Here is a 14,644-nt window from a genome sequence, read left to right as displayed (position 1 = left end):
AATGTACTCTGCTTTCTTGATCATACTTCATTTTCAGGGGCCAGTATGAGAAAGAGTTGCTGTGAAATGTAGGTTCTATGAACATAAAACAGCTTTTGATGTATCAAAATTTATTTATGGTTTGAAAATAGGCAAATAATCTAACAAAGATTAAGCTTGACAAAAGAAGTGTAAGAATGATCCAGATTTACTAAGCAGTTAGTGCTTTCTTTAAATATTCAGTTTGTTTGAACCTAATCCATAGAAAGTTTGAGATCCAAAAAGGTAAGTATATTACATAATATACTTATGTAGTATATTACATAATATTATAAATATATTTAGTATATTTATATTACTTTATATAAATATATTTTAAAATATATTTGAAGAAATGTGATGGACCTAATTTAAAATCCCTGCTAGCAGATTCTCTAGGGGAATGTTGTTTTCAGAATCATATTCTTTGGTACGTTTGTCAGCCGACATCAGCCCTGATCAAGGTAAAATGAATATACTGGTCATTTAGCATGCACTGACTAAGGAAATGCGTGAAACCAGACCCAGAGACAAGAGCCTGAGAAGGGAAACCACAGTGGCCAGGGTACCAGTAACTTATTTTCATGTTAGTGACAATCTTTCATCTTCTACTAGTGAAGAAGGGCATGGTAAAGGTTTGCATGTCCTTTATTAACAGGATACTTCCTATCACCCATGCCCTCAGAGATTTCCTCCTTTGGAATAGTGCCAGCAGCCTCCTCTTTCCAATATCATGGACTCATGACTTTCTAACGTTGAAAATGATCTGCTTTTCAGATAATACCATCCAGTCGATTTTCTGCTGCTGCTGTTGCTGTTCCGTGCAGAAGCGGTAAGTCCAAGGGCAACTTCTTGGGTGGAATCTCCACGTTTCTTTGAATCTGCTGCTCATCTGCCTGGGAAACTCCTCCCATTTTCCCCTGTTGAATGGCCATTCATTTAAAGCTAGCGATAGGTCATGTGTCAGGTCCATGGTCCTTTCTCGATCCTCTTGGACTTAATTGCTCCTTCCATTGTGTCCCCAGAGCATGAGGCCTGGTTCTCTGTTTAATGTTTGTTTCATGTGTGCTATTTACGTGTCTGTGTCTCACTCTGTAATTTTTACCTTTTAAGGGCAAGAATCCTGTCTTATTTGAGGTTCTCCCTGAAACTACCAATGTGTTTTATACTTTGGTGCCCAGTAAATCGGAGAAGGCAATGGCAACCCACTCCAATGCTATTGCCTGGAGGATCCCATGGATGGAGGAGCCTGGTAGGCTGTGGTCCATGGGGTCGCTGAGGGTCGGACACGACTGAGCGACTTCACTTTCACTTTTTACTTTCACACATTGGAGAAGGAAATGGCAACCCACTCCAGTGTTCTTGCCTGGAGAATCCCAGGGATGGGGGAGCCTGGTGGGCTTCCGTCTGTGGGGTCACACAGAGTCGGACACGACTGGAGTGACTTAGCAGCAGCAGCAGCCCAGTAAATGATGTATGAAGATAAAAATCCAGGGTGCCACGATAATAGTAACAGCCAGCATTTAGTGGGAGTCCTATATGTCAGACTGTGCTGAAAAGTTTATGTTTTTTAGCTCAGTTCAGTTCAGTCGCTCAGTCGTACTAACTCTCAAAACCACCCTTTTTATTTGTTTGTTTTTACAATCCCCATTATACAGATGAAGAAATGCAGGCCCAGGGAGGTTATATTGCCCAAGGCCACACTATAAAAACGGTAGATCTGGGATCCAAACTCATGTTCTTAATTGCTACACCATGCCTACTTTTTAACAATAGATACTTTCAAACGAGGTGATGCATGTGAAATGTGCCTGACACGGAGTAAGGTCTTCATTATCGTGATTGTAATTGTATGCCCTTAATAGTCAGCAGACTCTATGTTGCCCGTGTGACATGTATTTTCTCAATTTTATTATTCATGACAACTCTATATGCTCTTAGTGTCCCTAGTCCTAGATTAAAAAAAAGTAAAATAAAGTTCCGAGACGTCCCAGAGTACCTTGCCCAAGGAAATGGAGTTAGGAAGTCTTCTAAATAAAAAATTGGAAGGAGACTTTACTACTAGCTTGTTTATAGTCTAGTGGATTTATAGCTAAGAGTAAAATAATCCTTTGTAACGTGATTATTTTTCAATGTCAGACAAGTGAGGACACAAATAAGCCTTAGCAAAGATGAAGAACTTTCAGAAAAATACACACAGCGTCGCAGACCATGGTTCAGTGAATTGCCGAGTAAGAAGCAAGTGAGTATCATTTTGATGGGGGAGAAGGGGTACAGGAAGGTCGCATTTTTAGGGTCTGTGCTTCGTGAGGTACCATTTGCTACTCTGCCCAGAACCTAATGTCATGCTTGGCACATAATAAGTTCTCAATAAACTTTTAGTGAATCAACAGCCTAGAAGAAAGGGAAAGGAAAAAAGACCAGTTAAAATGGCCTGTTCTGCAATATTTTGGCAGAATTTGAAATTGGGAAAAAAAAATGCCTTCTAGCTATCGCCATTTTGAGGCTAGGATTAATTTTCAGTTCAGTGTTAGAAAATAAGTTTTCTTAGGAAGTTGATAAGCCCAAACACAAGCTTACAGCATATTAAAGGGAAAAGCTTTTTTTTTTTCTCTCTTTTTACCAAAGGAGAAAAATCCTTAAAGTGAAATTATTAAGGAGGAAATAAAATTTTAAGAATTGTGACATGAAAAAAATTCAGTGCTATGCTGGCAAGAGAATTTGTGATCTTGAGAATTTACAAAATGATGAGTGTGTTGCTGGATCTGAAAATTGTTTTGTAGTTAGTCATTTCCTTCGTTTATACCACCCGGGCTTCTGCTTTACTGCAGCTAGCTGGTAGAAACAAGGCAGCAGGCAGATACTCTCTACCCCTATTCTTTTTTAGCTCAGATCACTTAAACAATAGTACCACGACTCACTCCTTAGTATTTTACAGTCCAACAGGGGCCATGGGCAACCATCAAAACGCAAGCCACTGCCTCCCCTCCCAGCCTCTGAGGTTTCTGAAGAGAAGATCCACGTTAAGGCACTGTACGATTTCCTACCCAGAGAACCCTATGATTTAGCCTTAAAGAGAGCAGAGGAATACCTTATCTTGGAGAAGTATGATCCTCACTGGTGGAAGGCAAGAGACCGCTTGGGGTAAGACTGGTGGTTTGTCTTTACCAAATCTTTCCTCTTTCAGTCCCCAAAGACTTCCGAAGTGTGAAATAGACTCCATTTAGTTTATTAGAGAAATAGATTCTTTATTTTCTCAAGGTTTACAACTCTCCCCTGTAAATGAAACAGAAGCTGTTCCCACACCTCTCCATCTGTATGAATGGGCATTATAATGCTGTGATTTGAGGCAGACTCTCCAAACTAGCTACATGTGTCTATATCCTGATGTAGCCACACCCTGCTGTGTGTTTTTGGGCAAATTACTTACCCTCTCTGTTTCCTTTCCTTCCTTCCTTTCTCCCTCCCTCCTTCCCTCCTTCCTCCCTTTTCCCTTCCTTTCTTTCTTGTCAGGTATAATTGACATAGAACATTATATTAGTTGCCGGTGTACAACATAATGATTTGCTCTTTGTATTTATTGTGAAATAATCACTACAAGTCTAGTTAACATTCGGCAGCATATATAGTTACAGTGGGAACTTTTATGATTTACTGTCTTAGCAATTTTCAGACATGCAATATGGTACTATTTTTCACTTTTAATGCTTTTTAACTTTTTTAAATTATGAAAATAAGGTAACACATTTACAGGAGACTTGGAAAATATAGAACAAAGTTACATATAGTTCTATTATATATAATTTTTAAAAAGTAGGTAAATTAAGATGTTTAGAGTTTCAATATCAAACTCTCAAAAATTAATAGAATGAATATACAGAGAAGTAGGATATACTAGACCTGAAGAGCACTATGAATCAATTCAACATAATATAAATTTATACAACTTTCACACAATAGTAGGATACAAATTCTATTCAAGTTCCTATAGACAATCAGTTCAGTTCAGTTCAATTGCTCAGTTGTGTCCGACTCTCCACGACCCCACGAATCACAGCAAGCCAGGCCTCCCTGTCCATCACCAACTCCCAGAGTTCACTCAAACTCATGTCCACAGAGTTGGTGATGCCATCCAGCCATCTCATTCTCTGTCGTCCCCTTCTCCTCCCACCCCCAATCCCTCCTAGCATCAGACTCTTTTCCATTGAGTCAACTCGTCTCATGAGGTGGCCAAAGTATTGGAGTTTCAGCTTTAGCATCAGCCCTTCCAATGAACACCCAGGATTGATCTCCTTTAGAATGGACTGGTTGGATCTCCTTGCAGTATAAGGGACTCTCAAGAGTCTTCTCCAACACCACAGTTCAAAAGCATCAATTCTTCGGCGATTAGCTTTCTTCACAATCCAACTCTCACATCCATACATGACCACGGGAAAAACCATAGCCTTGACTAGACGGACCTTTGTTGGCAAAGTAATGTCTCTGCTTTTTAATATACTATCAACGTTGGTCATAACTTTCCTTCCAAGGAGTAAGCGTCTTTTAATTTCATGGCTGCAATCAGCATCTGCAGTGATTTTGGAGCCCAAAAAAATAACAAAAGAACTAAAGAGCCTCTTGATGAAAGTGAAAGAGAAGAGTGAAAAAGTTGGCTTAAAACTCAACATTCAGAAAATGAAGATCATGGCATCCGGTCTTATCACTTCATGGGAAATAGATGGGGAAACAGTGTCAGACTTTATATTTTGGGGCTCCAAAATCACTGCAGATGGTGACTTCTGCCATGAAATTAAAAGACACTTACTTCTTGGAAGAAAAGCTATGACCAACCTAGACAGCATATTAAAAAGGAGAGACATTACTTTGCCAACAAAGATCTGCCTAGTCAAATCTGTGTTTTTTTCAGTAGTCATGTATGGATGTGAGAGTTGGACTATAAAGAAAGCTGAGTGTTGAAGAATTGATGCTTTTGAACTGTGGTGTTGAAGATAACTCTTGAGAGTCCCTTGGACTGCAAGGAGATCCAACCAGTCAATCCTAAAGGAAATCAGTCCTGAATATTCATTGGAAGGACTAATGCTGAAGCTGAAACTTCAATACTTTGGCCACCTGATTCGAAGAACTGACTCATTGGAAAAGACCCTGATGCTAGGAAAGATTGAAGGCGGGAGGAGAAGGGGACGACAGAGAATGAGATGGTTGGATGGCATCACTGACTTGATGGACATGAGTTTGAACAAGCTCTGGGAGTTGGTGATGGACAGGGAAGCCTGGCTGCAGTCCATGGGGCTGCAAAGAGTTGGACATGACTGAACAACTGAACTGAATTGATAGACAATAAACTAGGAGACACTGGAATATATTCAGGGATATAAGACCAGGTGTAAAAATTTCATTGTCTAAATGTATCGAAATCTTACAGAAGTCTGTTCTGTTATCACTGTGGAATTAAAACATGCAATACAGTACTATTAACTCATCACAATTCTATACATCATATCCCCAAGCCTCATTTATTTTGTAACTGGAAGTTTATACCATTTGATCCCCTTCACCCATTTTATTGCCCTACAACCACCTTTACCTTTGGCAGCCACCAGTCTATTCTTTGTACCTTGAGCTTGTTTTGTTTCAATTTTTTGTTTTTTTTTAAAGATTTAACATGTAAGTGAGACCACATGGTTTTTGTCTTTATTTCACTTAATATAGTGCTGTCAAGGATCGTCTATATTGTTGCAAATGACAAAAATTTTCTTATTTTTATGGGTGAATAATATTTAATATATACCACATTTTCTTTATCAATTCATCCATCAGTGAACATTTGGTTGTTGCCATATCTTGGCTATTATAAATAGTGTTACATGGACATGGGGGTGCATGTATCTTTTAAGTTAGTGTTTTCATTTTCTTCAGATAAATACCCAGAGGTGGAATTGCTGGATCATATAATAGTTCTGTTTTTAATGAATCTTATTTGTAAATAAGAATACTAGTTTCTACCATACAAGTTCTTATTCTAACTTATGCTTTATTTTTTGGCAATTTGAATTTTTTTTCCTGTTAAGATCTAAGATAGAAACAGAAACAGTGTCTTACTCATTTTCATATTTCTACAATGACTAGTTTTGGAAGTAAACATTGCAATAGTTTCTGAATGAAATTAGAAAGAAAGGCCCTGGGATACAAAAAGACTTCTTTGTACCCATTGCAATAGATTGTTAATTCTAGACTGGAGTCCTGGGTAGAAAAGAATTCTGAGGAGTAGGTCTACTTTCTGGGAGAGAATTCTGGCCTTGATTTCTGATCCTTGTCAAGATTTTGAGGTTATAAGTATCTAAGCATTAGAAGTACATACAGACCTCTTTCTTTATGTTTTCCTAATGATTTGGCTCTTTTACCGGTTCTTAATTAAGACTCAACATATGCCGGAGACTTTTCAATGGGTAAAGAGGAATGTTCAGTTCAGTTCAGTTCAGTTGCTTAGTCGTGTCCGACTCTCTGCGACCCCATGAATCACAGCATGCCAGGCCTCCCTGTCCATCACCGACTCTCGGAGTTCACTCTGGTTCTTAATTAAGACTCAACATATGCTGGAGACTTTTCAGTGGGTAAAGAGGAATGATGTCCCAGTGATCATGTAAGTTAGAAGGTTCAGGGCTGTATCATTAACTACCCTTGCAGGTGGTGTATTGTCATGACTCAGACTTGAAGAGAAACAGCACCAATTTTTAATTTCAAAGTTAATAAGTGAATATAGGTTTAAAAAATTAATATTCAAAGATGATAAATAGTGCCCAAATTCTGCTTTGCCACACCTCCAAACCCAGACTCTTTCCCAAAAATAAGCACCATTATTCATTTAGTGATTCATTTCAATGATCTCCCTGTCCAGATCACTTTCAATACACTTTCTTGGATGTATTACAAATATGGTATTGTCTGAAGATTTAATTTACTTAAATCTGACTATCCTTTATGCATTGCTCTGCAACTTGCTTGTATTCCTCAATAATATGTCTTGGAGATTTTTCATAATTTTAAATTTCAGATTTTGTTGGCAAAGTTATAGGAAAAGAGAAACTCCTCTCCTGCTGATAAGTGTGAAAACTGTTGCCCTTTGACAGTGATTTGCTGTATCTACTGAAAAGATGCACTTAATCAGCAACCCAGCCATTTTCCCACTTTGTATCTGCCTTAGAGAAATACTCTTACTTGTACACAAGAAGGCATATTCAAGCATTTCTTTACAGCTTTGCTGTAATAGAGGCATGGCTAAATTAGAATATCTATTCTGTGGGATGCTCTGCAGCAATAAAAAGAATTAAGTCAATATCTTTGCAATTGGTATGTTTTTAATCTAATCACTATGATGTCCCAGTGATCATGTTAAGTGGCCCTTATCCTATTTGCAAAGATATCTGTGTCAGAAAACATCTTAAACTACTAATGTCAAACATCAGAAACTTAGTATTTGTTGTGCCAAGATTTTAGTTGAATGTAGAAATGAAGAAACTTTTTTCTTCTCTCAACAATTTAATTAGTCAAATTAATTTGATTTTCCTCTGCATCCTTGAGATTTTTAAAGGGATCTTTGCCACAATAATACCACAGATGTGCCAAAATTTTGATTTTTGCTTTGTGTTTGTAGGAATGAAGGCTTAATTCCAAGCAACTATGTGACCGAAAACAAACCAACTAATTTAGAAATATATGAGTAAGTGTCCTCCAAAATATGTCCTGTGGTTAATCTATAAAAATCAGGTACATTTGGGTAACTTATTAGTATACATACTGTTTTGGGTCTGAAAAAAGAAAAGAAAGTAACACATTTGGAAGCTTTAGCTTAAGAGATTTTTGATCTTAATAATGGCTGATTCAGAAACTTCTTTTTCTTAAAATTACTTTTTTTTGGTTTTGTATGGCCAATTAAAGGAAATTTTAACAGTAACTACAAGAAACCAAACACTCATCTTGCACTTGTTTTACTGCATGTCCTAAGTGGAAAAGTTATTATTTAAAAAATGGGGATTTCCCTGGTGGTCCAGGGGTTAAGACTCTACACTTCCACTGCAGGAGGCATGGGTTCCATCCTTGGTAGGGGAACTAAGATCTTCTATGCAGCTTGACCAAAAATAAAAAATAAAAAATGACATCAATTTTTCATTAATGAAGTTAGACTTAATATACAGACATATTACTATAGTTTGACTCATGCTTTAAAGTGTTTAGAAATCACTGAAGATGAGAAATAAGCTAATGCTATAGTTCAGAAGAACTTTTGATATGTTCAGTAGAGTTTTGCTTAGAAATGCATTCTTGTTACACTATATTAATGGATTTAGAAGACAGAAACATTAGCAATCACTATTTAACCCCTCAATCTGCAGATCAGAAAATAAAGTTGAGATATTAATGTATAGATAGAGAATGACAGGGCTAGGAGTGGTCCTTATTGTTGTACAGTTACCAAGTCATGTCTGACTCTTTGTGAGCCCTTGGACTGCAGCTTGGCAGGCTTCCCTGTCCCTCACCATCTCCTGGACTTTGCCCAAGTTCATGTCCATTGAATTGGTGATGCCATTCAACCATTTCATCCTCTGTCACCCCCTTCTCCTCCTGCCTTCAATCTTTCCCAGCATCACGGTCTTTTCCAATGAATCAGCTGTTCACATCAGGTGGCCAAAGTATTAGAACTTCAGCATCAGTCCTTCCAAAGAGTATTCAGGGTTGATTTCCTAGTCTTTTATAAATTTAGGTTTGCAGTTTGAGCACTTGAGTGCCCTCCCCCGACTTAGATACTGGTTTTGCAATTAGCATATGTTCCAGTAGGTTGTGTTAGGTGATGTGAGTTGAGGCATTAGAACAGGTACTTCCTTGAGAACCAGGCAAATTGAAAGGGAACTCAGCCTTGGACTGCCTTGCTGCTCACTGAAGCCCATTTGTAGGCCAGACTCAACACGCCTGCCTGCCTGCCAAGTCGCTTCAGTCATGTCTGACTCTGTGTGACCCTATGAACTTTAGCTCACCAAGCTCCTCTGTCCTTGGGATCCTCTAGGCAAGAATACTGTAGTGGCTTGCCATACCCTCCTCCAGGGGATCTTCCCAACCCAGGGATAGAACCTGCATCCATTACATTTCCTGCATTGGCAGGCAGGTTCTTTACCACTAGAGCCACCTGGGAAACTCCAGACTCAGCACATCCGCCACTGAAAACACCCATAACCTTACCAGACCTTTCTGCTGGCTGTTTCCATTCTCCTTCTCAAGCCTCTGTCCTCAGCTCCATCACAGTGTCTTTTCTCTCTTCCTCTCCTTTGCTGAGCTTGTCATAACCCCTCGCTTGATCTGTGTTATTTAGCTCTGCCCTGAAATTCCTTCTCCACTCAAAGCCCCAGGTGCCTGACTCCACCTTCCTTAGCAAATAGCCCCACAACTCTCCAAAGTTGCTCAGGCATGCCCCGTGCGTGGAGTTGGGGGTGGGGAACTCACCACTACCCCCAACTTAAGCTGCTCAGCACAAACAGGTCTCTTTGAAGGCCAGGTCAGGGAAAACTTTGTTTGAAAATCTCCTGCTAAGAAACACCAGAAAAATAAGATGGTTTTATCACCATATTCTAACTTCAGTTTGGATTTTCCTAGAAATTAAAGGAGACCTGTGTGAAGGTACCTAACACAGTACCTTGTGGTTAGCAAGTGGATGACGCTCAGTATCAGCAGGTCTACTTTTCTTCCTTCTGTTGTGAATTGATGTGCTTGTTGCTTCCCCTGTTTATTCCAGGCTTAGCGTCTGCCTTTAACAACTTGTTTATACTGCACATACTGGATCACAAATTAAACCACTCTGAAGTTAGATAATCATCTCATTTCCTTAGCCTGGATTTATGTTTCTGTAAGCCTTCTTTTATAATGACTCTAATTATGAAAAGACAAATCTTTAATTTTATTATGGTTTCAAGAAGTTTATTAAAATATAGATCATAAATCACGAAAAGTAATCAGCCACTTACTATGCGCCAAGCACCATTCTACTGACTGTACAGAAATGACTGTCCCATATTGAAGTGCAGTAGTATGGGCTTAGAAATCAGAGAAATCTGGGTTCAAATCCTGACATCACTCCTGACTAATGGTTCAGCTCTGAGCAAAGTTACCTAATGTCTTTAAACCTCTGAATGATCTGAATCCTGGGGACAATAATGCCCGTCTCATTCGGTACGTAGTAGCTTTTCAATACATTCTAGAAGTTATGACTATTTCCTTGAACTGTGAAACAAGAAAAACATTTACAGCTTTGTCCACCTTGCCTAGTATAACTGGTATACTACATTCAGAGTTACTTCAGTCCTCCTCTTAATTTGTTCGATCTTTATCATTATGTACTTAGGATAATATTAGATGTTAGCTGTTGTAAGCAGTGAAACACAATATAGAATACACAGAAGGAGTCCTTGTTTTCATGGAACTTACAGCTTCACAAGGAAACAGACATTAAGCAACCCTGAATTCACAAATAGACACATCATTTAAAATTGTGGTGTTATGAAGGAATAGTATGGGGCACAGGATGGAAACAAGAGGGGAGGGAATATAATTTAAATGAGCATGTTGAGTGGGGAAGACCTTTCTGAGGATGTGACTTGCGGCCTAAAGGAGAAAGGAGGGAGATAGGGGGCTGATGGAAGAAGGAATGCTGTCCATATGGGCTTCTGACATCTCTGGGGAACCTTTATACAGAGAAATGTTTATGGCTACTTTGGTTTGAAATTAATATCCAAATTATCAACATTACAATGAAGAAAACTTTGTTTTCAGTAAACCTTCAAATTGAACTTTTAAATCTTGATATACTATTTATAAATCTAAAAATCAAGAACAATTACTTAAATTCATACTCGACATACAAATATCCTTAAACAATCCATCCTATTTACAAACTCAGTTAATTAAGTTTCCTGAAACATTTAACTTGCATTAATAAACTGAATAAATTCAGTTTTCTTTATAAAGGACATGCCTGACAGGTCAAATTTGCAATTGTAATAACCCCTTGTAAGTCCTTACATGATCCTGGAAATGTAATAAATTAAACATAAATGTTTAATTAAACATAATGTGAATTGAGTTCTTTTAACCATGTGAATATCATTTTAAAAATTATTCTCAAACTTCAAATATCAAGTTGAAGTGTGAAGTGAAAGTCACTCAGTTGTGTCCAACTCTTTACAGTCCACGGAATTCTCTAGGCCAGAATACTGGAGCGGGTAGCCTTTCCCTCACTCCGGAGGATCTTCCCAAGTCAGGGATCAAACCCAGGTCTCAGGGAAGTCCAAGAATACTGGAGTGGGTAGCCTATCCCTTTTCCAGCAGATCTTCCCCACCCAGGAATTAAACTGGTGTCTCCTGCATTGCAGGCAGAGGCTTCCCTTTACCAGCTGAGCTATCAGAGGCTTCCCTTGTGGCTCAGCTGGTAAACAAGTTGAAGATTAGTTATAAATCTTAAAGCAAAGACAAAAAATCTGATATGCCAGATTCTCTTAAAATTTTGGATATTTTAAGTAGCAGACATTGATTATCCTGAGCTGTGGATGTATAGTCTGACTTATCTCATTCTGTCTATACTAAATGCTTAATGCTTAATCTTCTCAGGGTCAGAAAGTCACCAAGTGAAGCAAATTAACCTTCTCAGATCTAATAGGGTTTCCAGGTCTAAAACTCAAAGCCACAATACTGTTCTTTACTGATTAGAAATCTAAGACTGTCACATGGGAGGCTTACATATATGTTCCATATGTGATGGTTGTACTCAACCACAGTTAGATGTAGTAGATTTTTAAAAATGTATTAATAGAATCCCCACCCCAATCCTGTGTATTGGGGCTTCTACTGACATCATTCAATATTAGTTTTATAATCAGTGTTGTCTCAATAAAGAAGTTGCAGCCTTACCTATCTGAAAAACACAAAACAAAACAAAAAACTCTTCTACCTTTTATCATCTGATTTAAATAGTTGAAATTCTGAAATACCATGCCCCAGCCTCCTCTAAATTACATTTATCCTTTTTCTGCCTTTTACTTATTATTATCATAATGTCGATGGAATTCTGCATTATTTTAATTGATCTTAAATTCATCATATACTTCTATCTGGTTCTTTTGTTACTACTTTGAAGTCATTCTGAGAATGACTTCCACACAGATGGATTTTTAATTTATATTTAATCACAAGTAATATATTTTATTTATCACTATAATAAGTACAAAGCAACAAAATTAATATCAACATGATAGCAGGTAAAGAAACATTATTTAGAAAAAAAATCAGTTTATGTTAATTCCTCCATTTTTGAGTGTCATTATGCAGTCTTCTCCGAGAAGGCAATGGCAAGCCACTCCAGTACTCTTGCCTAGAAAATCCCATGGATGGAGGAGCCTGGTAGGCTGCAGTCCATGGGGTCGCTACGAGTTGGACACGACTGAGTGACTTCACTTTCACTTTTCACTTTCACACATTGGAGAAGGAAACGGCAACCCACTCCAGTGTTCTTGCCTGGAGAATCCCAGGGACGGCGGAGCCTGGTGGGCTGCCGTCTATGGGGTCACACAGAGTCGGACACGACTGAAGCGACTCAGCAGCTTGCAGTCTTCTCTTTTCACAACTTTGGTCTATTTCAGTGAGCTATAATCATTAGTCTCTTTTTACCACCCGTATTTCGTAACTAAGCCAGCATGGGGACCTCTTTAAATTGGTCCCCTGTGAATTTACCTCATTTATTTTGAAAGAATTTCCTCTTTCTACAACAAGAGGTCTCAGACTCATCTTGAAATTCCCTCCCACAATAAGAATATTCATTAACAAGTATTGAATGATAGGCACAGTTTAAATTCACAGTTACTCTTGTTCCCATTAGCAATAGGTAGTTATATGACTTTGACTGGAATCATCTGTAATCATCCTCTGTTCTCTGTGGTTCATCTTTTTAAAAGACCATTTTCAATTTGAGCGCATTAATATTAATATTTTAAAAACCTGGCCATGCTAGTTAGTGGCAGCTTTCTATTGTAGAAGTTTAATAAAGTCCACATGAGGAGACAGGTTCCATTGTCCCAGGCAGGTATGAGTCTCATTCAGCCACCACTGGGCTCCCCCACTTGACTTAATGCCTGGTTATACCACACCCTTTCTTCCGCTGTCCACAAAAATAGTATTTCTGGTAATATTAGATTAACTTCTTTTTAAAATCTTGTTTTGAAATGAAAGTGTTTCCATTTTTCTTTTCCTCTCTGTTGTTCTGTCATTGCTTCCTCTCTCTTTCCTGTACAACCTTTGCTTACTGCTTAGGTGCTGTCACATCAAACCATATGTTTATTTATTTTAAAAAATTTATTTTATTAAAGATTTTTATGTGGACCATTTAAAAAAAATCTTTACTGAATTTGTTACAATATTGCTTCTGTTTTGTTTTTGGTCTTTTGGCCCTGAGGTATGTGAGTTCTTAGCTCCCAGATCAAGGATCAAACCCACACACCCCTTGTATTGGAAGATGAAGTTTTAACCACTGAACTTCCAGGGAAGTCCCAAAACCATATGTTTAAATTACAGTGTTCATTAATTATGATTACTGTGTGAACGTCTGATATTTTAAGGTCATTTAATGACGTGTTTCATGCAGAGACAACAGGAAGGCTGGAGGCAGAAAAGGGCTTGGTGAATTTCAGCCAGGAAAGAACTCCAATGTGATGGAAGTTTAGTGAGTGAGGGAAGAATGAGGAGAATATGAGGCCCAGGAAGGTGTGGGATGGGGTGATTTGTATACTGGTTGTTCCATTTACTCTATTAAATTACTGACTTTACTACAAGGTGACATACTTTGGATCTTCCCAGGTGGCTCAGTGGTAAAGAATTCGCCTGCAGGAGATGTGAGTCAACCCCTGACTGGGGAAGATCCCTGGGAGAAGGAAATGGCAACCCACTCCAGTATTCTTGCCTGGGAAATCCCAAGGACAGAGTAGTCTGGCGAGCTACAGTCCATGGGGTCACAAAAGAGTTGGACATGACTTAATAACTAAACAGCAACAACAACATATTTAGGAGAATCAGATAAGTCAGTGTGAGTTTTTAATTTGGAAAGGTAACGGCACATGGAAAAGCATGCAAATAAGATATTCCTAAGGGGAAGGAAATGGATATGTTTTAGTTGGGTTTAACCAAAGCTCAGGAAAGTGTTTATCGAAGATAATGACTTTTTAACCACATACATTTCCTGGAAATTTTCAGGAAGTTAAACCATTCAAAATTAAGTGTGTTAAACCAAGTGTGTTTCAGAAAGTTGAATTGAAATATGGTAGAAAAATGAGATACTGGCTTGCAATTAATATAACTGTTAAATAAATCAATTGATATATTATTATAGTACATTATTGTTTATGTGAATTAATCAGTCCATTTATAAAATTAGTTCTGGAGTGTGTTTTTTAAAATGAAGGAAATAGAATAGTTTTTTTTCTGGAAATAAATGATATATAACATTAAAAAATTATTTTTATTGCTTCTACAGGTGGTACCATAGGAATATTACTAGAAATCAGGCAGAACATCTTTTGAGACAAGAGGTAATTTAATC

At 38.1% G+C, this 14,644-nt stretch overlaps 1 protein-coding gene across 3 annotated transcripts in view; it reads left to right on the top strand.

Annotated features, from left to right (window-relative positions):
* The window catches only part of TXK (TXK tyrosine kinase), a 64,602-nt gene that overhangs the window by 18,568 nt on the left and 31,390 nt on the right, over positions 1 to 14,644 (top strand). The window contains exons 3-7 of one of the 3 annotated variants that reach the window (XM_088836327.1): positions 796 to 850; positions 2,158 to 2,260; positions 2,957 to 3,162; positions 7,670 to 7,735; positions 14,579 to 14,633. In XM_088836327.1, coding sequence (XP_088692453.1) covers positions 796 to 850; positions 2,158 to 2,260; positions 2,957 to 3,162; positions 7,670 to 7,735; positions 14,579 to 14,633 — 485 coding nt within the window. Of the gene's footprint in view, positions 1 to 764; positions 851 to 2,157; positions 2,261 to 2,956; positions 3,163 to 7,669; positions 7,736 to 14,578; positions 14,634 to 14,644 lie in introns of those variants that run through there. The other 2 variants (XM_055434464.2, XM_088836328.1) reach the window with 2 other exon arrangements.

This window comes from Moschus berezovskii, chromosome 5, assembly GCF_049115385.1.
Source record: "Moschus berezovskii isolate FMDL1 chromosome 5, NW_MosBer_1.0, whole genome shotgun sequence".
In the NCBI taxonomy this organism is placed as follows: domain Eukaryota; kingdom Metazoa; phylum Chordata; class Mammalia; order Artiodactyla; family Moschidae; genus Moschus; species Moschus berezovskii.
The sequence above is the reverse complement of the archived record's forward strand: the minus strand, read 5'-3'. Positions and strand labels throughout refer to the sequence as shown.